Source organism: Leptodactylus fuscus, chromosome 1, assembly GCF_031893055.1.
Source record: "Leptodactylus fuscus isolate aLepFus1 chromosome 1, aLepFus1.hap2, whole genome shotgun sequence".
Lineage (NCBI taxonomy): Eukaryota > Metazoa > Chordata > Amphibia > Anura > Leptodactylidae > Leptodactylus > Leptodactylus fuscus.
Genome location: NC_134265.1, coordinates 322,954,646 through 322,980,500, shown reverse-complemented (window position 1 = coordinate 322,980,500; position 25,855 = coordinate 322,954,646). Strand labels below are relative to the sequence as shown.

The following is a 25,855-nucleotide window of genomic DNA, read 5'->3' as shown; positions in this document are numbered from 1 at the left end:
GGCCTGTGGACCTCGCTGTAGTATTCTACAGCTAAGAGGTTCTGTAGTTTAAAAAAAAAAAATTTTTTTATTATATATATATATATATATATATATATATATAGTTCCCGAGTGGCCACAAAGGTTAAAGACTTGACGTCCACTGAATAGTACAGTGGTGTTGGGAAATAGTTAAAACGGTGACATCATTGGGGATTTTACAATATTAATAACATCATGTAAAACATGACTAGAATATTCTTAAGATACAGAAGAAGACTTGACAATGTTGTTTGCAAGCGTTATCTTTACAGGGTGGTCCGTCATCAAAACCCAGAACATAAACCCTTCAGGGTGGGGCGACCTGAATTAAACTGTGTTTTCCCCTTGTGAATCTCAGCCTCTGTTGCTGATATATTACTGTTTCTGTCGATATACAAATGGGCTCTTTAGAGCAATGGGGGCGTTGCCGCTTATCTTTTTGGTGCAATGGCAACATCCTCATTGCTCCATAGAGCTCAGTTGTATATTGCCAAAACAGTGATGTATTGGCATCAGTGGCACCAACTCTGTTGTCAAACAAACTGTTTGATTTAGGTGACCTTAACCTATCGATCTTTAGGATTGAGCTGATATGTTGTGTTCTAGTCACAGACTCCCTTTTAAGGCACTGGTTGCACTATGCCATTTTGGGGTGACATATCTGTCTACAGTACCGCACTCCCATTGTCTTTTGACCTTTCCCCAGAGCAGTGCCCATGGGAACAACCATACACACTTCAAGTGGCCCTACCTGCAATGGGGCTCAAGATTCTCTATACTAACTGCCTTCCATAACCTCCACCATACTGGCTATTGTGAAACCAGGATGCACCAAGGCTTATGAAGAAAACCACACTCACTGCACCAGTCAGCAAAGAGGACACCAGGAGTGGTCACTGAACACTTTTTATTAGGCAAATCTGTACAACGCGTTTCAGGCTCAAAGAATGGCCCTTTCTCAAGTGCAAGTAATGACTCAGTCTTCGGCCTTTCAATGATGTCACAGACGTGGGTTACGTTGGTTTCATTATGTGGCGTGACATATTCGCATTACTCTAGCACAGGGGTGCTCACACTTTTTCAGCATGTGAGCTACTTTATAAACTGACAAGGCAAAAGATCTACTACCCAATTCTTGTGGGCGGGATGGGATGTGTCTGTGGGTGGGCCCGGGCATGTGGGCGGGGTTGGGCGGAGCGTGAGAGCAGGAGACAGCAGCGTTCTGTGGCCGCCCAGGGATCCCCGGTGTCTGCTTGTTCACAGCGCAGGCTGAGAGTTATCTCTGGACACTGGCAGGCTGGGGCTGCGGCAGTGTCCGGAGATGACTCTCAGCCTGCGCTGTGAACAAGCAGCACCCTGGCTCCCTCCATCCATAAGAGCGGGGAGCGCGTCATCCCCCGGAGCTGCTGCTGCCCGGCCTGCAAGTGTCCGGAGTGCTTGTTCACAACGCAGGCTGAGAGTCGACTCTGCTGCCTGGCTGCATCCCGCGATCGACCCATACGTCCTTTGCGATCGACCGGTAGATCGTGATCGACGTATTGGGCACCCCTGCTCTAGCAGGTTACGGTCGGGTTTTAAGTGTGTTAGGACAGAACCCAGTTCCTCTTCTCTCCACAGGAACTTCAAATGGCCATTGTAACATCAGCAGTGGCAAAATACATAGCACCCAAAACACTGTAAATTTCAGTAGGGTGGGCTTCTCACTGCTTTGGTCACCAATGTAATAGACATCACAGACCAACAATCTCCTTAGACTATCTAACGCTTCTTCTTCTGGCTACCTCAAAGCCCTAATCTATTTGCAAAGTCTATTTGCACTCCCATTACTTACTCAATCCCAAATTTCACCTTTTGCTTAGAAACTCCCTTGTGTCCTTTCATGGCAAGTACTCTCCTACATTGTGTGCAGTCCATCCCTCTATTTACCTGGAACTCCATGCCATAGTTTTCTCTGCAGAATTCTCTCAGCTTGGGATAAACCTGCTCCTTTAGGGCGTTCCTCTCTGCTTCTGTATCTGCACAAAATACAGCGAGAGATCATTTAATAATAATAATAATAATAATAATAATTAGTATAATAATAATAATAATAATAATAATAATAATAATAATTAGTATAATAATAATAATAATAATAATAATAATAATAATAATTAATAATAATTAGTATAATAATGCCATTATAAAATAACAACATAAAACATAAATACATTTTAAAAAGTATATCTATATTTATATTTATGTTGATAAATGCTAACAAAAAAAAAATGCAAAAGTACCAGATTAAAAAAAAAAAGTAAAAAAATTCACATTTAAAAAATAGCAATCTCACGCTCTGGCAGAAAAGAGTGAAGGAAAAAATAACATCCTTTTACAGATAGAAGGTGGCTGTGAAAGAAACGGGAAAAACACCACGGCGGCCTTTATCTCATTTGAATAATCTCATCCTACAAAATGAAATCTTATTTTTGCATGTTGCTGCCATACAATTTGCAAAGCGTTTAAAAGACATCAATATCGGCTCTAGCTCAGCATATCCGTGTTCAGTTCTGTCCTCAGTGTCGTGAATGGAGAAATCATATGTTAGAAGTCTATAACTACAATTATAAAGACATTAGTAGAACTATATTCTGACTGTAACAATAGGAAGAGTCAAGAATATAAAGAAATTATGGTGGGAGTAATGCTTTCTTAAGTGGCGGGTAAGGCTCATGATGTCCTAGTTGCTAAGGGGTTTGTATATATAAGTATATAATATATCTGTTTTCACACCATAGACCATCAAGTCATATCATTTGCTTCAGTGGTCTGTGTTCTTGGTAGACTTTACGCCAGACATTGTACTTTTGATTCGATCTATAGACCTTTGCTGTTGGCTGGACATATCCAGATATATGTGTTATATATTATATACTTTTTCTAAACCCAACAAGATCTCCTGATACATTAATAGAAGGCGATATACCAACCATCCTATTTTTGTCTATGTGTGTTCACTCTGTGTGGTGCGGGTGAGGAGGAGGTGTGAACTACAACCTTTCAAGGCTTTTATTGTCATATTAGGATTAAGTTGTTGCTGATTCCACAGGATAGGTCATCAATATGTGATCTGTGGGGTCTGACAGATTAGCCGTTGCAGCACTAGGTTGCCACTAGGACCAGTAGTGGACCTGGGGCATGTGCAGCACGAAGTAATAGGAGCCACTCAGACCGGTGATAGGAGTAATTCAGCAGCAGCCTGGTGCACTAGTTAGGTCAGGTATCAGATACCCCCCTCCCAGATCATATACTGATCATCTAGCCTCTGAATAGGTCAGTAGTATGAAAAATCGGATTGGGGCTGGAAATCCCATTTAATTAAATGAGATCAATTAAGTTTCCTAGTGAATATGACCACAAGTGCAGGAACTTTCTATGGTCAGGGTCTTGTCAGAAACTCAGCCATGATTTCCTTATTGTGGACGGGTTATCAGTAGAGATGAGCGAACAGTAAAATGTTCGAGGTTCGATATTCGTTTCGAGTAGCCCCTCAATATTTGACTACTCGAATCGAATATCGAACCCTATTATAGTCTATGGGGGGAAAATGCTCGTTTCAGGGGTAGGCAACGTTCGATTAAATTATACTTACCAAGTCCACGAGTGAGGGTCGGGCTGGATCCTCCGAGAAGTCTTCTCCTTGCAGCGTCCCCGCGGCATCTTCCGGCTCTTCATTCACTCTACCAGGCATTGGGTCTGGGCAGAGCCGACTGCGCATGCCCGCACTACAAGCGGACATGCGCAGTCGGCTCTGCCCAGGCCCGATGCCTGGCAGAGTGAATTCGGAGCTGGAAGACGCCGCGGGGAAGCTGCACGGAGAAGACTTCTAAAGGTAGGAGAAGAACCAGCGTTGATTGGCCGACTGTATAGCATTCGGCCAATCAATGCTGGTTCTGCATCGAACTTTTACATTCGAACAGCGAGTGGTACTCAATCGAGTACGAGTATTTCGAATACCATAATATTCAAAAGAATACCTACTCGATTGAGTACTACTCGCTCATCTCTAGTTATCAGGTTACCAAGACATAAAGAGTCATGGACCGCAAAAGCTCCTGGATTCATGGGACTCGTATACAATAGCAAGGGGATGACAACAAGATGGTTTAAGTTGCAAAACCGCCTATTAAAAGAGGCAAAGAGTTGCTGAAGGTGATGAAGGGTCCTCTTTAAATCGCTGAACCTTGTTTATGGAGACAGAAAATGCTTCGGGTTAAGATACAGTTTCACGCCATCTCCCTTTTCAATTGAGCATTAAACCCTATTTCTATGACATGAGCATATCTGCATACAATTGGCTTATGTAATACCATCCGGGTATATTAACTTTTTTAGTGTAGTTATCATTGGTGTATATAAGAGTGTGTCATCTGTGCTACAGTCAGCGCACTTTGATAAAGTTTCCCGTCTCCTATACCTCGGGCACGAGAGTTACATTGTAACTGGGACACTCGCTGCCTACAGATACTGTCTATATTAAGAACTTTTATTCTCTATTCGCAAAAATATTCCAGAAGGTGAAGTTATTGTTTTATAACATTGATGTTGTATCTCTTGCTTTTGCTTGTATTTGGTGTTATTTGCTTGTATCTTTTATTGACAGTTTTTCAGAAATGTATGGATTTCAGTCTTTTAGGTTATGGACACATCGGACTGAAATGTTTTAGATTTCCTGTTGCAGAAAGTCTGCAGATCTCTACCAATGGTAAAAACTGATGGAAAATGTAGCTCATCCCCTGCAAAGGGTAAAATTTGCAGTGTAATTTTGCGGCAAAAATTTACAAATTCTATATTTGTAATCAGCACTGTAGGTCATGGTATAAGAAGATTTCACAGCAAATGTATCATATGGCATGGCAAATCTCTCTATCTCGAAAGTACAACACTTTTCCATGTCCAAGGTCTGGACTTGACTGTAGGCAGTTTTTAGAAATGTGCGGTCCTGAGTGTATGCTAGTTGAAGGAATCCCTGGATCTGACCATATGGAGGGTTTAAGAGAGCCTGGATGTGACTGTATGTTGGTTTTAGGAGGGACTGGGTCTTATTATATGCTAGTTTTAGATGGTTGACTGAATCTGACTGTATACTGGCTTTAGGACTGCCTGGACCTGACTGTACACTGGCTTTAGAAATGTCTGTATCTGACCGGATGCTGGATTCTGGACCTGACTGTATATTGGTTTTAGTAGTACCTGAATCTGCCTGTATATTGATTTTTGGAGTGCCTACTGTGTAATGATTTTGGGGGGTTGGCTTGTCCTGACTGTATGCTACAGTGATGAGTCTGTTCTTTACTGACTGTATGCTGGCAAGGTTTTAGTAAGGGAATGTCAGTCTGTAGGGGGAGTCTTGGTTTATGACTCAATGCTGGTGACAGCAGACAAGGGTGGGTTTGTGCCCTGATCCAAAGTTTTTGGTCTGGAATCAATAGGACTGTAGTTGTACCACTGTTAAAGGGATAGTTTGGGATAAAAATGTAAATGAGGTAGTAAGGGAGGGATAGAAAATAAAATTGCATTTATACTTCCCTGCATCCTCTCCGACATTCCTACTTTCAGAAGAAGCCCTTATCTTTGTTGCTCTGATGTCCTGTCAATGGCACCAAGGCAGCTAAAAATGATTGTCATTGGTATACTACTAAAATGGTTATTGGCTGACACAGTCCCATTAATGTGACGTCATCACTGCAACTGTCCTGTATATAAACAGCCTAGCGGAGGAATGCAGGGGAGGCTGCAGGTAAGTATACATGCATTAATATGTTCGCGCCCTTGCCTGATAATGCATTAATATGTTTTCATCCCCTACAGCCCCTTTAGAGATTTTTGATAGAAACCATTCAATACAACATTTCGGTAGGCCAGCAAAGCTATTGACAGACTGCAATTCACAACACCTCCACTGGGGTGTGCCACATTCTAAGGGGTTTCATTAGAATTGCACAGAGCATCAACCAATGTCGATTAGCTAATGGTTAATAATATTATCTATGGTTATCCATGGTGGTGAAGGGTTAGTGTGTACTCTCTCCATAGTAATCTATGGCGATGGAGGGGTTAATGGATACATCTCTAGTGCTCACCTCTGAGCATTTCTACAATTAATAGGTTCATATTCTATGGATGGATCTATTTTATGATACCTTTGAGAGGTCAGAGTTGTTTTTCTATTCCAGGGCTCTAAATCCTCCACGTTCCACTGCCATATAGTTAAACGGTGACACTTTTTGCTGAAGTTTCCCATTTTACTGTCTCAGACACAGAAAGTGAAGGCAATTTATGTGCACACAAGCTTTCAGCGGCATAAACAAATAGACACAAGACTTTTAGACTCCTATTTTGGTTGTTTATTTTGTAAAATGAATTTTCCCTATCTCCTGCTCTCCAGCCTAATATGACAGATGATAAATGTGACAATATAGAAGGCAGCGAGGGACAAGTATTCCCAAAACAACTGAGAGGTTTGCCAGGAAAATGTTCTGATCATTAATAGCTACACGGAGACTGTCTCTGTGCTGTATGTATGTGGAAATGCTTTAATGAAAGTGTTTCTCAAAAAAGCAACACTCTGTCCATGGAGTGAAATGGGGACGGGTGGTGGACTCGTATAATGATGGTAGAAAAGCGCAACGCAGCTGGACTGCGAGTCCCGTGATAGCTCATTATGTGGCTCTACAGGTACAATGACAGGACATAGATTATACTTTGTACTTTACTATTGATTCTTTTTTTAGTTATGGCGCAAAGCAAGTAATATCCTAACATCATCTGCCCAGATATACTATGGTCGATGGGGGTCAGTTTCACAGATATCAAATGGAACGGAAGAGCACATGCTTGACTACTACTTCATAGAAATGGCTCTGGAACAGGGGGCTCGGAATCTTATCTTTAGTTATCCTGCACCCCACTGTATTCAGTCCAGCAAGCATGGTCCGCATGAGGGTCACATTTCCAGGACTGACCATGGCTGTGTTCATGTAACTCTTGGCATCATAGTGAGATATGATGCAGTGAGTTCCCGAATAACTCAATCACTACTTTATCGGGCCATTCGGGGGTTCAATGCATCATATCTCACTATGATGGCAAGAGTTGCATGCACACACCCGTGGTCAGTCTGCGAAATCTGAATGCCTTTCGTGTGCAGAAGGCCTAAGGGTCCCAGCAGTTGGACCCCCATGATCACGTCACCAGTTCTGCAAATAGATGATAGTTTTTGTATTCCTTATATCTTACACTTGCTTCACATATGCACTTTTACTCCATACGGGGATTCTGTTCCCCTCTCCGCATGAAAAATGTGCAGAGTACAGCGCTACAAGCAGCACTTTTCTCTCTGCATTTTTTGCCCTTTTTGGGCGGAAACTGAATGGAAAGCATACGGACCCCATTATAGTCTATGGGGTCTGTGGGTTTCCTAACGTAACAGCTTTTTTATGCGATTTAGGTTTAGGTTTCGGACCTCCCGAACAGAAGCCTGAGTTAAAATGTGAACCTAGCCTTACTTCAGTTTTCTTGCCCGAGTTAATGGAAATCTACACCAGTTTCAATAAATCTGACCAAAGCTTATGTCACCCTTGGTTGGAAAATTTACCTACCGTATATACTCAAGTATAAGCCAACCCGAATATAAGCCGACCCCCCTAATTTTACCACAAAAAAACTGGGAAAACTTATTGACTCGAGTATAAGCTGAGGGGGGAAATGCAGCAGCTACTGGAAAATTTCAAAAATTAAAATGGTTTTTGGGTGCAGTAGTTGCTGGGTGTTGGGGAAGGGTAGGGGGTGTTTTGGTTGTCTGTCTGCCCCTTCCCTGAGCTTGAGGACTGTTTTTTTTTTTTTCCCCCACATGGAATTCAGCCTGGCTGAATATAGGGTATCTATAGGGTATCTATCCTATTAACCCCTTCCTGACAGAGCACCGCAGATACCCTATATTCAGTAGACCGGGCACTGTCAGACACAGGGATACCTAATGTGTTTGTGTTTCACAGTCATTTTCTACTTTTATATGTATTCTAGGGAAAGTAGGGATTTAGAACTTTTATTTTATTTCTTCTTAAGCTTCTGTTTTTTCACTATTTTATGGGAGATTCTATACATTTCTATTGCGGCTGGTCATAGACCCCCCCCCAAAAAAAAAAATAAAAAAAATTGTGCTTAAAAATTCGACTTATACTCGAGTATATACGGTATTTCTTAAAACAAGTTTTTACGGTAAATATATATATATATATATATATATATTAAAGTTTACTTGTCACAATCTATACTTAAGCACTATATCCTGCACTTTTCACTCTAGCCATTAAGCCGAATAATAGGTTCTATAGGGGTTTTCTCCCCATCAGTCACCTTATTTACATCACAGAAAAGAATACAATGAAAAATAACACTTCTATAGATAACATTACTGTAACCCATCATTGTATCCCCTATTGACAATAGATGTCACGATTTATCTACTTCGCCTCCCTGCACAAGACAAGTCTAGAATAATCTCCCATACACCCATGAGACATCTATAAAGCATATACCTAAATGCTGTTAACAGAGCAAAGAAGAAATTTAGGTAAAATGGCGGCCCTCATGATCATGTACAGGAAATAAAATAAAAAAAATCAGATAGTATAAAGAGACTAGAAAAAAATGGAGGTTTTTCCTGTTTTCAATAAAAAAATAAACAACAAAGCATGACAATACATTCCCTTTAAGCTATGCTACATCTATAAGTCCGACCAATAAAACTAGAGAACTAGTTTCTCGATCTAAAAACTACAGCTGACTTAAAATGTATGGAGCCAGGCACACTGGAAAATAATAACCAACTTTGAATGTCGCCAAAATTAGAAGATCTTGTCCAATTAAGCTCTCTTAAAGTGGCGTCATTATCTAATGGTCTCCGGGGAAATGGCTGCCGCAGGGCCTAGAATGTGACTCAGTTTGTATTTGTGGTAATTTATAACATTTGCCATTAGAGGAATAGAGCTGCGGTAATTAGGCTGGATTGAAGTAATTAGGATCCATGATAGATAGTCCGCGTGATGAAACACAAGTGAACAGCGAGATGATTCCATTCCCGGAGAATGGCTCACCGCACATCACTGACATGAGATATAGGGCGGTTTCTTAAATATTGTCTTTGATTTTACTTAGAAGATATATAAAACTTTATTCTATAAAATATAGAGTGTCACGATTTGTAAGGGGTGACTGGAAGAAAAGAAATGGAAGTAACTTGTAGATGGAAGGCATCACCCTGCCAAACCCGCTGATGGGTGTCGTCGCTAGGCCTGAGTTCGGCGACTAGGTTCTATATACCCCTAATATAAAGGATTTGTCAGAGTGGGGACTGAAGTCGTTTCCACAGTCTGGGTATAGGGGACATGGCTGACACCAGTAGATAACCAACCAGTTTACGGGTGTATTTTTGGATTTTGTGTGGAAAGAGAGCAGCAAAGGGGTAGGATTATCATCCAGGGCAACACTGGTTACTAGTAGAATTACTCTGTGTACCTCATGCCAGAAGAGATGTTGGTAAGGTCAATTCTCCCAGATAATCTTGAATTTTTTTTGACTTGTGTGTTTTTATTCTACTTTTGTAAAAGATTATAGGGGCAGCCATCTTGCCTCAGCTACTGCTTTGAGTTAAGAAACACAACTGCAAGCGATGTGCCAGTGAAAGCACACGGACCCCATAGACTATAATGGGGTCCATGTGCTTATAGGGATTATGTGGACAGGAAAGTAGTTCACAATCTACTTTCCTGTCTGCTTGCAGTTGTGTTTGATATTCCATTCGAGGAGTCCGCAGGTGGAATACCAAACGCAAATGTGAACGAAGAGTAAGGCTTCATGCACACAACATTTTTTTTAACGTCCATCACACATCCATTTTTAGAACAATGGAAGTCAATGAGTACAGACACACATCCGTTTTTTTTAATTGACTGTCAAAACGTCCTATTTTTGTCCTTTTTTTCCTCCCAGACATAAGCAAAATGTTCATTGTGTATCTTTTTCATGGCTGTTAAATATGGACCTTTTTGTTGGTAAAAAAAGATCAATGAAGTTCATCCATTTTTTAATTGACAGTTTAAAATGGATGACAAATGGGCTTTAAAACAGACAGATGGTGAAAAAATAGACGAGAAATAAGTGACACATGGATGGAAAATGGTCGTAAAAAACAGATTATGTTTTTAATGTCAGTTTTTTTCAAAGTTTGCGTGATAAGTTCTAAAACTGTACGGAGCAGAGGTCAGTGGCTGAGGTGTGGTTCAGCGAATAGGAAATGAGCTGCACGAACCCAGCCTTGCCTCTACTCATTGCATGCAGCTGTACAATCTATGCTCCCTACACTATGCTACATCAAGTGCCATGGGAGTACTGGGTGTACTTTTTGATGTACTTTTAGTTCTAATTCCGTTAAATGATTAGAGTGGCAGCCATCTTGCCTAACCTGCTGGTCTAAGCTGTGAACTGCAGCATAGAGAGTGACTGTAGGAAAATGGAGCAGAAGCCGAGTGACTGTAATTTGAGATTCAGCTGCAGCGCTGCCTGAAAACATGATGGACACCATGTTGGTGAAGTTTTCAAATTGCTTATTAATGGGTGTACATTTTTTTTTAGCTATTCACATGCAAAATCATAGTCGGGCATCAGAGTTGTGGTGTTGGAATCAAGGCCAGTTTAGGTTGGAGTTAAAGTCGAAATCAGAAAAAAGTAACCAACTCTAACTCCAGCATCAAAATAAAATGAGAAATTCCTTAAACGATATTATTATATAGTTTGATGCATAATTACTCTTAACCATGTAGGTTTTTTGTGAATTAGAGGAGCTTTACTATCTGATCATGGCTGTCAGTCATTTATGAAGGAGTCAGAGTTAGGAATGGTTCACATCTGCATTCGGTATTCTGTTTGGGGAATCCGCTTGGGGACTCCCCGAACGGAATTCCGAATGCATTAAAAAACGGTGAGCAACGAAAGCACACGGACCCCATAGACTAATATTGGGGTCCGTGTGTTTTCCATGCGATGTCCCCACGAGTCATGTGGAGAAGAAAGTAGTTCTTGATGTACTTTTCCCTCCGCATGACTCGTGCGTACACCACATGGAAAACAAACGAACCCCATTATAGTCTATGGGGTCCATGTGCTTTCGTTGCTCACCACTTTTTAATGCATTGGGTATTGCATTTGGGAGGACTCCCTGCAGGGAATACGTAACGCAGATGTGAACCAGGCCTTAGAGCAGGAGTTGGAGTTACAGTACAGTCAAGATGTGGAAAAATAGAGTCAGTGGTTTGGTCTACCAACTCCAATGCCCTGAATCCTCAGCTAGGATCAACCAATTTTGGTCCATATACCCTAAGTTTATAGATTGATTGTGCAAACACATATCCCAAGTGTACATAGTTGACTTGAGTATGTGTTCCATTTTGCTCTGCACAGTTTCTGTAGTAACACCGAAGCACAGCGTTAAATTCCGCACCCTTTACTTTTACCGCTTGCAATGTGTTCCATGTCATTGTGATTAGCGGGGATTGTCTGGTACTCTACAGCAATTACCATACCCAGTAATGGTGCCAATAAGAAAATTGACTCTTATATATCAGATGGGAGATTTTATTTCATTACTGGTCTTCCAGCAGCTCCACTACTGATTATGTTCATTCCAGTTTCAAGAGGCTTTACTTAATGAGCATTAACATAAGCAGCGGCCATTAGCTTTATGCATTAGCAATACAAATCCTTCCCTTTACAATTAGTTTCTATGTGAACGCTGTTGTGTATTCTGATGTACTAATTAAGGGAACACAACAATGTATTATGTGTAAATGCCAGCTAAAAATTACCATCAAAATCTTTATGGCTTGTTGACCATGTCCTGTTTATATAATACAATAACAATGTCCTTCTAAGTTCTTCATAAAATTGGGAGTTCAAGTATTGATGTTGTGGAGCACAGCTGTAAGCGGCACAGAGGCAAACTGTGCATGTAACTGTCCAAGACACTTCTCTAGGGCAAGATGTATATAGCATAGAGATATCTACAGATGGTTCCCACCTGTAGAGCGTCTTCATCCAAGTCAGTACTTGGATGTTATATTTTACACCATGCAAAGTAGAAGACGTACTGTTTATAAGAGTCCAGAAAAGTCTTTTATTTTTTATGTGCACAAAAATATACCTTGTTAGGGGCCATACGCTGGCTCAGTGGTTAGCACTGCAGCCTTGCCGTGCTGGGGTCTTGGTGTTCAAATACTGCCATGGGTAAAAAACCATCTGCAAGGAGTTTGTATGTTCTCCCTGTGTTTGCATGGATTTCCATCCCATATTCCAAAGTCATACTGAAAAATAATGTACATTGTGAGCTCTATGTGGGGCTCACAATTTACACACAAAAAAATGCACTTTGTTGGCGAAATACGGTACTCTGCAAAAGTTTTAAGCAGGTGTTGAAAAATGCTGCAAAGTAAGAATGCTTAAAAAAACAGAAGTTTCATTTTAATTAACAAAATGAAATGAATTAAGAAAAAATAATTTTAAATCAAATCTACATTTGGTGTGATTCACAACAGCACCAATTCTTCAAGGTACACTAGCAGATAGTTTTATAGTTTTTGATGGACCTCAGCTTGGAGGTTGACCCAAACATCTTGGAGAACTAAGCACAGGTCTTCTGTGGTTGTAGGCTTGCTCCAATTCTTCTGTCTCTTCATGTAATCCCAGACAGACTGGATGATCCTTTAAAGGGCAGTCACACCAAATATTAATGGGATTTAGATTTCTCTTTTGTTCACTCACTTCATTTTGTTAATTGACAAAAATAAACTAGTAACACTTAAAAAAAATTTTCTCATATCGATAGAAAGCTGACAGTGTGCTGAGTTCAGTGCACTGTTGACTTTTCCGTTATGTCCCTCAGGACTGGAGATATAGCTGTTATAATGGCAGCTATTTCTGCCTACTGTCAAAAGAGCGTTCCTGACAATCTTTTAGGAATGCCGTTCCTGACAGTACTTGTCCATAAACTAGTACTGGAGGGGGGGGGGGGTGTTTCCTCACAGGTAAGCGTCATAGCTTGGTGGTAAGGAACGCCCCCCCAGTACAGGGTTATGGACGAGTAATGTCGGGGGGCGGTGTGCCTCACAGCCCAGCTAGATTGTAAGGAACGCCCTTCTGACAGTGGGCAGAGATCAGTAATGGCACCAATAGCTCTTGCCCTGGGGCACATAACAGGAAAGCCGACAGCGCGCTGAATCCAGCACACTGTTGGTTTTCTAGCGGTATATAAAACCGCATGTGCCTGAGGACATGAAAGGTCCTCTTTAAGGCATTCTTATTTTGCAGCATTTTTCTGCCTAAAACTTTTTGAACAGTACTCAATGTGCCAAGCTGACAAAACGTTGCACAATGATTTGCCTTGATACACTTCCATCCAGAGATGTTAGTTCTTTTTGCGTACCCGTATTAGACTATGAGTATGACAATTTTTGTAACTTTTTAAAAAGTCCAGGTAGCAAGAAAAGTTAGCGGCTCACTATTTGTGTCAGGTTACTGAATTCCAGCATGATCCAGCCTTTGCAACACCTTGTTTTATCAAGGTTTGTAAGTATATTTTATTGAGTCAAACAACAGAAAACACGTCACACCCATGTTGCTCAGGAATACTGACACTATAAGGCTCGGGTCACATCTGTGATCGTTCCATTCTGTTCGCTTATCCTCATGAAATATGCAGAGACAAAAATTCTGCAAGCAGCACTTTTCTCTCTGCATTTTTTGAGCGGAAACCACACGGACACACGGACCCTAATATAGTCTATGGAGTCCACAGGTTTCCTTAGGAAACTGCTCTTTATATGCAGATAGGTTTCCACTTGGGACTTCCTGATCAGAAACCTGAACGTAGATGTGAACCGGGCCTAAGAAATGTGGCCATGTGGATAAGAAGTCACCTTTTTTTGGTTGGAACACTTTATAATGCTGTGATACCTGGACTACGATTTCTACAATGAAGAAACTCTTTTCCCCCTGAGAGATCCTGTTGCTCTATCACAGGCTATGAAAAATGACATTTATTATATTTAATTCAGTTTAAAGAATGACATTTATTAAATAAAAACACTATAAAATCCTTCCTTAAACATTTCTTTCTGTAAGTTGCTTGGAATGTGAATGGCTTCTCTATGACGCAACCGGAATTACTCTACACTTGTAGTGATATTAATAAAAAATAGACCTCAGGCAAATCATTGTCTGGTTTCACCCTCCATTTTTTGGAACTATTTAAAATGTAGAAATGAAAACAGTAGGCAAAAGTAAAAGAAGTGTGTAGCTAAAAAAATAGTAAAATAATAGAACGGAAGTGAAAACGGACAAGATCAGTATAGCTTATCTATATTTGTATCTATGATATGGTCCTCATAGGTACGACCCTGCCTGCGGTCTCTGGTCAGACATGGCATCCCCGAAATCTACACCCCACAGTCAAGAATTGTGGAAAACGTGTGGATTTGAGAGAGTATGGAAGGCCATGAAATGGTTAATGATATGGCCCAGGACTGCAGGGAGGGAAGAGTGGAAACACTATCATCACTATCTGAAACCTTGCAGACTCCTCAGGACAGCCAATTTAGGAGAAGTGACAGAGTATTTGGTCGAGATCTTTGTCACCGTGATCACTGCACCTAATACCCCCAATCTCCTGGCCTCCCCCTGCTGGCATCTTGCTGCAACAGCGGTGATGATATTAAATTTCTTTGTTAACCCTTCAGATGCTATGGTCAATACTCACTGCTGCCCCTAGATGAAAGATGTCCAGACTAGTCAGATCCTTAAAGTGTTAAAGGTAGTGTGTTATTGTGTGATACAAGTGGGCATGGCAGAAGGTTTCAATAGAAGATTCCATAGAGGGAACCAACAAATCTTATTGTAGATAAATGTACATTGTTATAAAGAATTGCGTTTCCTTACTCCTGGTCTCCCCTGATCTTTACCTTAGTCCTGGCATTGTATTCACACTGCATACCTCCCAACCGTCCCGATTTCCGCGGGACAGTCCCGATTTGGGTGACATGTCCCGCGGTCCCGGTTGGAGGGAGGTATGTCCCGATTTCAACTCAGATCTGCGTCCAGAGGACGCAGATCTGAGTTGAACACACATGCGGCTGAAGGAAGGAGCTGACACAGGTCAGCTCCTCGCTTCGCCGCTGCCCGCCTCTCTCCCTGACACACGCGGCTGAAGCTGCTCGCTTCGCCGCTGCGTCTCTCTCTCGCTGACACATGCAGCTGAAGCGAGGAGCTGACCTGTGTCAGCTCCTCGCTTCGCTGCTGCCGCCGGCTCCTGGCTTGTAGATGCGATGTACACGCCAGGAGCCGGCGGCAGCAGCGAAGCGAGGAGCTGACACAGGTCAGCTCCTCGCTTCAGCCGCATGTGTCAGCGAGAGAGAGACGCAGCGGCGAAGCGAGCACGCGAGCAGCTTCAGCCGCATATGTCAGGGAGAGAGGCGGGCAGAGGCGAAGCGAGGAGCTGACCTGTGTCAGCTCCTTCCTTCAGCCGCATGTGTCAGCGAGAGAGGCGGCGAGGGAGCGGAGGAGAAGGTAAGTTTAATGTGGAGGTGGAACGTGAATCTGGGGGCAGATGAAGGAGAGGACGGCATGACATTGGGGCAGAGATGGGGGACATGAATCTGGGGGCAGAGATGGGGGACATGAATCTGGGGGCAGAGATGGAGAGGACATGAATCTGGGGGCAGAGATGGAGGGACATGAATCTGGGGGCAGAGATGTGGGACATGAATCTGGGGGCAGAGATGTGGGACATGAATCTGGGGGCAGAGATGTGGGGACATGAATCTGGGGGCAGAGATGGAGAGGACATGAATCTGGGGGCAGAGATGGGGGACATGAATCTGGGGGCAGAGATGGAGGGACAGGAATCTGGGGGCAGAGATGTGGGACATGAATCTGGGGGCAGAGATGGAGAGGACATGAATCTGGGGGCAGAGATGGAAGGGGGACATGAATCTGGGGGCAGAGATGGAGGGACATGAATCTGGGGGCAGAGATGGAGGGACATGAATCTGGGGGCAGAGATGGAGGGGACATGAATCTGGGGGCAGAGATGGAGGGACATGAATCTGGGGGCAGAGATGGAAGAGGGACATGAATCTGGGGGCAGAGATGGGGGACATGAATCTGGGGGCAGAGATGGAGGGACATGAATCTGGGGGCAGAGATGGAAGAGGGACATGAATCTGGGGGCAGAGATGGGGGACATGAATCTGGGGGCAGAGATGGAAGGACATGAATCTGGGGGCAGAGATGGAGGGACAGGAATCTGGGGGCAGCGATGGAGGGACATGAATCTGGGGGCAGAGATGGAGAGGACATGAATCTGGGGGCAGAGATGGAAGGGGGACATGAATCTGGGGGCAGAGATGGAGGGACATGAATCTGGGGGCAGAGATGGAGGGACATGAATCTGGGGGCAGAGATGGAGGGGACATGAATCTGGGGGCAGAGATGGAGGAACATGAATCTGGGGGCAGAGATGGAAGAGGGACATGAATCTGGGGGCAGAGATGGAAGAGGGACATGAAACTGGGGGCAGATGAAGGGTGTATATGAAACTGGGGGAGAGATAGAGGGGGGACATATAATTTACGGGTGACTGTAGGAGGATTATACTGTGTGCGGGCACATGAAAAATTAACGAGTGGGCGGAGTCAACACAAAAGTGGGTGGGGCTAAATTTGCCACATTTTGTCCCTCTTTCAGTTCTTCAAAAGTTGGGAGGTATGACACTGTACAACTTGCATTCTATTCATAAACTGGGAAGAGCACAATGTACAATCCTATAGGTCTCCCCTATGCAAGACTGTGTGAAATAGCAGGGGTTATGTTCCGTAAGCAATGAGTACCTGCTATATATACTGTCTCCTGGAATAGCTCCTCAAGATGGAGAAAATAACAATATCCAGACAAGAGAGTCATAAGTAAGGCATAAGCAATAATATATGACTAATAGGCTGAGCTTCAGACTCATCTTTCTAGCTATATTGCTGATGAATACATTTAATACAAGGAACATTAGCTTACATTATACATTATGCCGCTCCACCATTATTCTGTTATATATTTAGACTACTGTATTTTCCTGTGTACTTAAATATTCCCTCACATAAATCACTGTATACGCCAATATGCTAATAGAAGACAGAATAAAGTACACAATGCATACAAATATTTTATATATAACAGTTGGTTGCCTTCTAGTTCTCAGTCTGAGACGCATAGCAAGTTCAGTTAGTGCAATCTTCTCACATAGTGCGGTACTACATGGTGTTGGTTATTGCTGCAGTGCTGTGACTGTGAGGTGGTGCTGGCCTACAAAAGAGAAATCTAAAACCCATTCCTACTTGTGTGACATTTGCCCTTTGAAGGAGGAGACCTGGAAGTGATGATATGGCCCCCACCCCCTGATCTCAACATCATCCAGTCTGTCTGGGATTACTTGAATAGACAGAAGGATTGGAGAAAACCTACATCCACAGAAGATCTCTGTTTAGTAATCCAAGATGTCTGGGGCAACCTTCCTGCAGAGTTCCTTCAAAAACTGTCTGCAGGTATATCAAGAAGAATTGATGCTGTTTTGAAGGCAAAGGGCGGTCACACCAAATAATAAACAGATTTAGTGAATTTTGTTCACTTGCTATATTTTGTTAAGTGTTCTACACAGCATTTCTGAACATCTCTCCCATATGCTCCAAGCCTAGCGTGCACGTATTTAGAACAAGGAGAGGGAAATAAACCACTGCCAGACAAACCATGGCCAATTCTTCTTTTCTCCAACATCATCAGTCAGGACATCCCATACACGTACATTAATTTTCCCCTCCATTTGCCCCAAGTTTAATCTTCCCCTCGTGTTACTCCCAGTTTAATGTTCCGTTCCATCTGCACCCCAATTAATGTTCCCCCTCCATCTGCCTCTAAAGTTTTTTTTTTTTTTTTTATGTAGATTGTGAGCCCTTACATAGGTATCACAATGTACATTTTTTTCCCCCTAATCATTATGTCTTTTGTAGAACGGGAGGAAATCCACACAAACATGGGAGAACATACAAACTCCTTGCAAATGTTGTTCTTCATGGGATTTGAACCCAGAACTCCAGCGCTGCAAGGCTGCAGTGCTAACCACTGAGCCACCACGTTGCCCCGATGCCTCTAAAGTTTAATACAAAGAAACTGTAACATCTCTGCCTGTTTGGGTCACTGCACCACCCTCTGCTCGCGTGCTGTGGCGCAGGAGGCGTGTGCAGTTTGGTTCATGGCTTAAAGTTTTTGGTCGCACTGTTTGAACACGGCTCTAGTGCTGTGATTGTATTTGCACCACACCCGTCTTCTGCCCTTGTGTGTCTCTGCTCCTCTAATGGTTAATCTGGCCTGGCCCTGTGATTGACAGCCTGCCTTCCTGTGAACTCTATGGGCGGGTTCTTCCTCCCTATTTAGCCTTGGTTCTCATTCACACCAGTGCTTGCTATTGCCGTGCGAATACCTGCTCTTTACTGTCCCTGTTTTTGCTTTCACTATTATCCTTGACCTTTGGCTTTCCTCACTGACTATTCTTTGGACTCCGATTTGGCACTACATCGCTCGACTGTTACTGACCCTTGGCTAGCTGACCTCTCTTTGCTGTTGTCCGTCTTGTCTCCATTTTGTGTTTCACATATACAGGGAGGGAACGTCTTTGTGGTTGCCGCCTATTACGTAGAATAGGGCCTGGCAATAGGAAGGGACAGTTGGGGGCGTCAGTTTAGGGCTCACTGTCTCTTGTGTCCCGTCCCAGGGTTCCCTAACACTGTATAACAGAAACACTGATACTCACCTCTCCTCGCCCCCTACCCTGCTGCTCTGTAGAAGTCTCTGTTCAGGGAGCTGCAGGCGCAATGTAAGCGATATCATCCCATTGCGCCTACAGCTCCGGGGACGGATCAAACAAGGGCACAGTTTGAAGCAGGTAGCCAATGGCTACTGTTTCACCACTGTATTCAACTCATCTGTCCAGAGGATGCAGATGACTTCAAGCTGGGACATACCTCCCACTGGGACAATGGGACAGGACCTGGAATCTGGAATAGTTGTGAGGTATGTATACATATTAGATGGCCTGCTGGTTTAACATAATTGCCAGGTTTACACAATATTAATCTAAAGTATATGGGCCCAATTAAACTATTGTCAACTACTATTGGTTTTGAGCCCGTTGTCAAGTTCCAATAATAAAATAGCATTGACTAGTGGCAACTACCTAAATGAGTGATTGACTAGGACTGCAAGAGAGGGGAGCCAGAGAGCTACATGTGGTTCTTCATGTCCCCTATAGTATGATATACAGCCAGTGGTATACTAGTTTACTTTTTATTACAGAAATCAATTTAATAACATATCTTCTGACAAGTTTTAGACTTCCACAGCTATTATAAAGTTCCTGTATAAGTGTTCAGGAGTCAGGAGACCTGTCTGAGAAGACAAATACAGGTCTATTTGGCTTTATTGGGAAGCTCTTCTCTCCGGGGGCTGTAAACAATCTGCATGATATATCAAATATTAAAGGGAACCTGCCAGCAGTTTCACCTGCAGCACGAAATACTGACAGGCTCCCATATTACAAAGCAATAAGTTTAGCTCTGAATAGCGATGGCATATCAGAATAAAGGGCCACGCACTTGGAGAAGTATCTGCTGGGCGACTTCCCTCTGACTTCTTGCCTGGCATGGCTTTTTTGACAGGTCTCTCGCTATATGCATTTTTTCTTTTTGAAATGATGTGTTCTCTGAGATGAGTAAAATATAGTAAAATATACAGCAGCTCATAGTAATAGGGGAGCCTGTTGGTACTTCTTGCTGCTTGCGGTTTAGAAAGCCTGAAACTGCTGACAGGTTCCTTATAAGCACATAAGAACTTGTCATCGGTTATGTCTTCTCGTAGGAGAGCAACTGAGCTGAAGGTGTGTATTACTAGAGATATAATACGGACATCGCCTATAGATCATCGTAAATAGCCAACAGCCACATCGACTCACAGCCAGTGATACAAATGTATACAAAGTATCAACTCATCAATGAAGAACCAAATCCAAATAAAAACTTCTGATCCATATTAAAAATTTTGCCCATACAAAAAACACACATTTCGGAAATGATCCTTCCTCACAGCCTTATACTATCACTTTTCTCACCCACTTAGGAGACAACTGCTTTTCTTTACTTAGCGATTTCTCTACCAGCCAGCAATTCTTCAGTTTCAGGATTTATAACCCTTTATATAGTTACAAACACAGCAATTTTACTTTTGATCAAAACTGTTACTTTAGACTTTTCTAAATGGGTTCTGCGAGTCTGGAACAGATCAAGTATTTTTATATTTCTGCACCTTTCTTGCTCACATTATATTTGTCATCCCCTCTATTACCTCCTGCTGGAAATAGGCTGGCTGATGCAAGACCTCCACCGATCAGTATGAAAAATGGAAAATCCCTTTAAATTGTTTTGCCCAAGATTGCTATTTCCCTTCCACATGATAGGGCATAATATGCTTAATGGTGTGTGCTCAACTGTTGGGACCCCCATCAGTCACAAGAATGGGGGTTCTTGTTGCCCTGTCCAAATGGTGCTGCAGAATGGACATTGAATATTGCTGCTCCATCCACTGAGACATTTATTACCTACTTGCACTTTTTTTTAAAAAAATGTAGATTGTGGGTCCCATATAGAGCTCACAATGTACATTTTTCCCTATCAGTACGTCTTTAAAGTATGGGAGGAAATCCATGCAAACACGGCGGGAGCATACATACTTGGGGTAGCACTATGTAAAATATGGTGGTCTGATTTTCAGAGGGGGGGGGGATATTATGCTATAGCATGCTTGTATAATATGCAGACAACAAAGGTAGGTGCAACATGATACGGTGCATAAAATATTCTGCATGGGGTCATGTCCAGATACCGTTTAATACATAAAATGAGGTCATTTTTAGGATACGGTCTTTGTGTTATTCCATAAATGTGTATGACCTTCCTTTGAAAAGATACTTAGTAAAATAAGATTTAAAAGCGGTTTAGCCTAATCCACTTCATAAGACTCCAAGCTCCTACTAAATACAGTACATGACCAACATATGTGCAGAACAATTCAATCATACAACACAGGGCTTACAAGAAGTATTACTATAATATTAAATGAAGCCACACAAACATAGGAATCATTTTAGTATAATCTTTCTTTTACATACTGTCCCACATTTACTATTAGTTACAGTGTAAAAATGTGCCGGATTTATCACCGTGGCTGATGCTGGATGATAAATCTGGTGTATCTTTTCTGTCTAGTCTAAATTGGTAAGTCTATTATTTGGCTTACAGAATTTAAAGCCAAAATTTGGCCGCAATTTGGTACGTCGTTACCTTTAAACTAAGCCCCCTCTCCACAAAGTTTTTGGTAAGGTCATGCCTACTTGGCAAGCAAATCTGAACAATTCTATCTGAATCTTACCGAAACTAGGTGCACCAAACTGTGCCACATTTTAGACCAGGGTCAATCGGTAACCACAATAGTAAATGTGCCCCAATGTATAAGGCACTATAGCTAAGCTTACAGTATAGCAAACAAGGCTCGTGCAATGAATGATGTATTCGTTTATAACACTTAAGGGCTGTTCACACGGAGGAATTTGGAGAGGAACTTGAGGCAGTCTTATGTATCAGATTCCTCTCCATATTCTGGTCCAGTGGAGACCACAATGGAAAGAGCAGAGGTTTGGCTTTCCACTATAGATCTTTACTAGAGATGAGCGAGTAGTACTCAATCGAGTAGGTATTCGATCGAATACTACGGTATTCGAAATACTCGTACTCGATCGAGTACCACTCGCTATTCGAATGTAAATGTTCGATGCAGAACCAGCATTGATTGGCCGAATGCTATACAGTCGGCCAATCAACGCTGGTTCTTCTCCTACCTTTAGAAGTCTTCTCCGTGCAGCTTCCCCACGGCGTCTTCCAGATCTGAATTCACTCTGCCAGGCATCGGGCTTGGGCAGAGCCGACTGCACATGTCTGCTTGTAGTGCGGGCATGCGCAGTCGGCTCTGCCCAGGTCCGATGCCTGGCAGAGTGAATTCAGAGCCGGAAGATGCTGCGGGGACGCTGCAAGGAGAAGACTTTTCGGAGGATCCAGCCCGACCCTCACTCGTGGACTTGGTAAGTATTTGATCGAATGTTGCCTACCCCTTAAACGAGCATTTTCCCCCCATAGACTATAATAGGGTTCGATATTCGATTCGATATTTGAGTAGTCAAATATTGAGGGGCTACTCGAAACGAATATCGAACCTCGAACATTTTACTGTTCGCTCATCTCTATTCTTTACCTAAGATTTGTGGCACCCTTAGAGATAGATTCTGCTCGGAAATTGAAAGTGCATTTTAAAACAAAATTCACCTTAATATTGCCCCCAAATTCCTCCTTCATGTGAACATAAACTTGCAATATTTTTCATGGCTCCTCTTATAGCAAAACCAGAAGGATTAATTTTTGTTCCATGCAACACAAAGATAAAATTCACCATTTTCTGACCATCTTACTTTACATTTACAGTATTAAAGAATATGACATGACTTAGAAAGAAAAATCTATATACAGCTCTGGTGGTATCTTAATCTGAGCTCACCTCCAGTCACTGTATATAGACATCAATACAGCGCTGCGTTGCTGTTTTTAGTCGTAGTCGTGAGATTTCTCGGCTTTACACAGTATACTGCTGGGCATAAGGGGGACTCCTGTGGAGTCGGGTCAGTATCTGCCATAAAAACACTTCTGCCTTTATTTTTTCTCTAGTTATATTTTGGGAATATTTTTTTTAGGGCCATAGTTTTTCTAAAGCTTCAAGTCACCATCTATAAAGTAAGTTACTGTATACTGTAATCTATAAAGCCCACTTACTGTAACCTTTACTGTAATTTTTTCTGCTGTCACGCTACTTTGATTTTTTAGTATACAAAGAATTTGTACTGTATTATTATATGTGACCTGTACATGTAATAATACAGCACAATGTATATATACCGTAGCATGTTGCTTTGATTTCCTTTGATATTTTCTTTTAGTACAAATTTCTATTATTATTAGAATTATTATGTATAAGGGGTTACAGAATGAAGACCTGTCACCTCTTCTGTCACCTCGGTTTTATTAAATGCTTGTATTACCCATGAAATAACAATTCTGGAGCGTTTTTATTAGCTGTCGTACTTTCCTTATTCCTACTGAATATCAGCACGATGCAGTTCTCTAAGATACTCCAGAAAAATACAAGTATTTACTAAAATAAACATCAAGGATAGTGACAGGTCCCCTTTAAATTCCAGTCATAGAACATTTATCACCATAGAAAGGTGATACATTTTCAAAAATGCTAATTTTCAGGAATATGGAACTGCAAGGCAGAATAAAAAAGTATCTTAGTAGAAGCCGGCCTTATCATTAATGACAATGATTTTACTGCTGACAGACTCACTTTAACACTTATGTACACAGTGGTGTAAGTACCGGGGTAACAGTGGTAGCGGCGGTAAGTGAGGCCCAGGAACCCCATTACTGCTATTATTATACTCCAGGGTCTTTTCAGACACCAGAGTATAATATGCTGAGATCCAAGGGAGGTGAGTGAATATAAAAACCACTGTTACTTACCTCTCCTGTGCTCCGGTGTGACTCCCTGTGATCTCCGGGCTTCTTTAGTGACATCCCAGATGTCACATGGACCAGGCCGGTATTATTAAGCATCTGAAAAGACCCCTGAGCATAATAAAAGGTCATGGGGCATTGTACTGTGGAGGAGCCACTGTGGGACATAATACTGTGTGCAGGGACCACTGTGGGTTGTAATACTGTGTGCAGGGGCCACTATGGGGCATAATACTGTGTGCAGGGGCCACTGTGGACGTAATACTGTGTGCAGGGGCCACTATGGGGCATAATACTGTGTGCAGGGGTCAATGTGGGGCATAATACTGTGTGCAGGGGCCACTATGGGGCATAATACTGTGTGTAGGGGCCACTGTGTGACATAATAGACAAGATGACAAGATAGATTCTCTAATAAGGTGGTGCTTCAAAGCAAAGTTAAAAGCGGACAGACAAATGTACTTCACAAGTTGAATGTAATAGTAAGTCTAGGTGTCAAGCACTCTACAGTTTTGTGACTACAGCTCTTGTGTAGATCTATGTGTCTCCATGATTACCAACTACAACCAGTCTCTTTGTGAAGTCATTCTCCCTTTTATCTATGTTGTTTTCTCTTGATTTCTGGAAATCTCTATTGAACATTTTATTTTCTAGAGAGACACCTTGAAAGTGAGAACACTGTGCTTCTTCTATAAAGCCATCTTCTTCTTGCCCCTCTTCTGTATACTGAGCATGTGCAGTAATATATGTCAGAATTAGACACGGTTCCTGATTAGCCTTCAATCAGCTAAGTACATATAGATATTATAGAGCACTTACAATCAGACTGATGAACTCTTGTTACATCAATGACTTGAGTTTTGGAACATTTTATGCATATCGAGTATTCGCCTCTTTTGAGGCGTGTGGCCATACATTAGCTTCAGCACATTTGTATTGCAGTATTTGTATGCAGGCCGGGTCTCTGGGGGTGTTCAGCTAGCTATACCTGAAATCATCACTTGCAGCATTCTCATCACTCATAAGAGTCATATCATTATTCAGAATGATTGTGGAGTGTATCCGACGTATCCGATCTAATCCTGCATGACTTCAGCTTAATTGGCCGCCATCCAACGAGTCTGGGATGTTAAAACAAAGTTCTTCTGTAACATATGTGCAGCAACTGTAATGGTGTTACATCAGGTTTTCTTTTTTAATTTGTGTTCTGTTTAATTGACAGAAATAAGACAAATTAAATTGGGTTTTAATAGGGATAAGTTAACCCTATCCTTAAAGTCACTTTTATGATCTTTGGAAGTGTAAGGTGGTAGAAGCCAAATCCTCTACACGTCTGATGACTGTGACCATTAGACTTTCTTTGCAGCAGTCACAGTATATCACATCGTATGCACTTGGTGGTCACCGCTGATGCCTGTGATTTGGCCTCCAGCAGTCACATGGCCAGGCCGAGCCTCATGATGTCAAGATGATCACGTGACCATGTCAACACTGAGGTCCAATCATAATGATGACACTGAGAGCCAGACGTGTCTGGGGAGGTGGAGACAGAGCACTAAACACTGCAAGGAGGCCCAAAGAGGTAACAGAAAATGAGTATAAATGTTTTGGGTTTTTTTAACACCTCCCATGGGACTCCAGAGGATAATAATTTCACTTTTACATAAATATGGCTGTGTTTGCCTTTGAGAGGTACAGATTGTATAGATAGGTTCCTAGGAGCCCTGACAGTGTTCTACACTATGTTATATAGATAGGTTCCTAGGAGCCCTGACAGTGTACTACACTATGTTTTATAGATAGGTTCCTAGGAGCCCTGACAGTGTTCTACACTATGTTTTATAGATAGGTTCCTAGGAGCCCTGACAGTGTACTACACTATGTTTTATAGATAGGTTCCTAGGAGCCCTGACAGTGTACTACACTATGTTTTATAGATAGGTTCCTAGGAGCCCTGACAGTGTTCTACACTATGTTTTATAGATAGGTTCCTAGAAGCCCTGACAGTGTTCTACACTATGTTTTATAGA

The 25,855-nt window shown here is 42.2% G+C and overlaps 1 protein-coding gene across 3 annotated transcripts in view; it reads right to left on the bottom strand.

Moving 5' to 3' along the window:
• NWD2 (NACHT and WD repeat domain containing 2) overlaps positions 1–25,855 on the bottom strand; it is a 156,456-nt gene that overhangs the window by 80,490 nt on the left and 50,111 nt on the right. For all 3 annotated transcript variants that reach the window (XM_075260286.1, XM_075260295.1, XM_075260303.1), the window contains one exon: positions 1,948–2,036. In XM_075260286.1, coding sequence (XP_075116387.1) covers positions 1,948–2,036 — 89 coding nt within the window. The remainder of the gene's footprint in view (positions 1–1,947; positions 2,037–25,855) is intronic.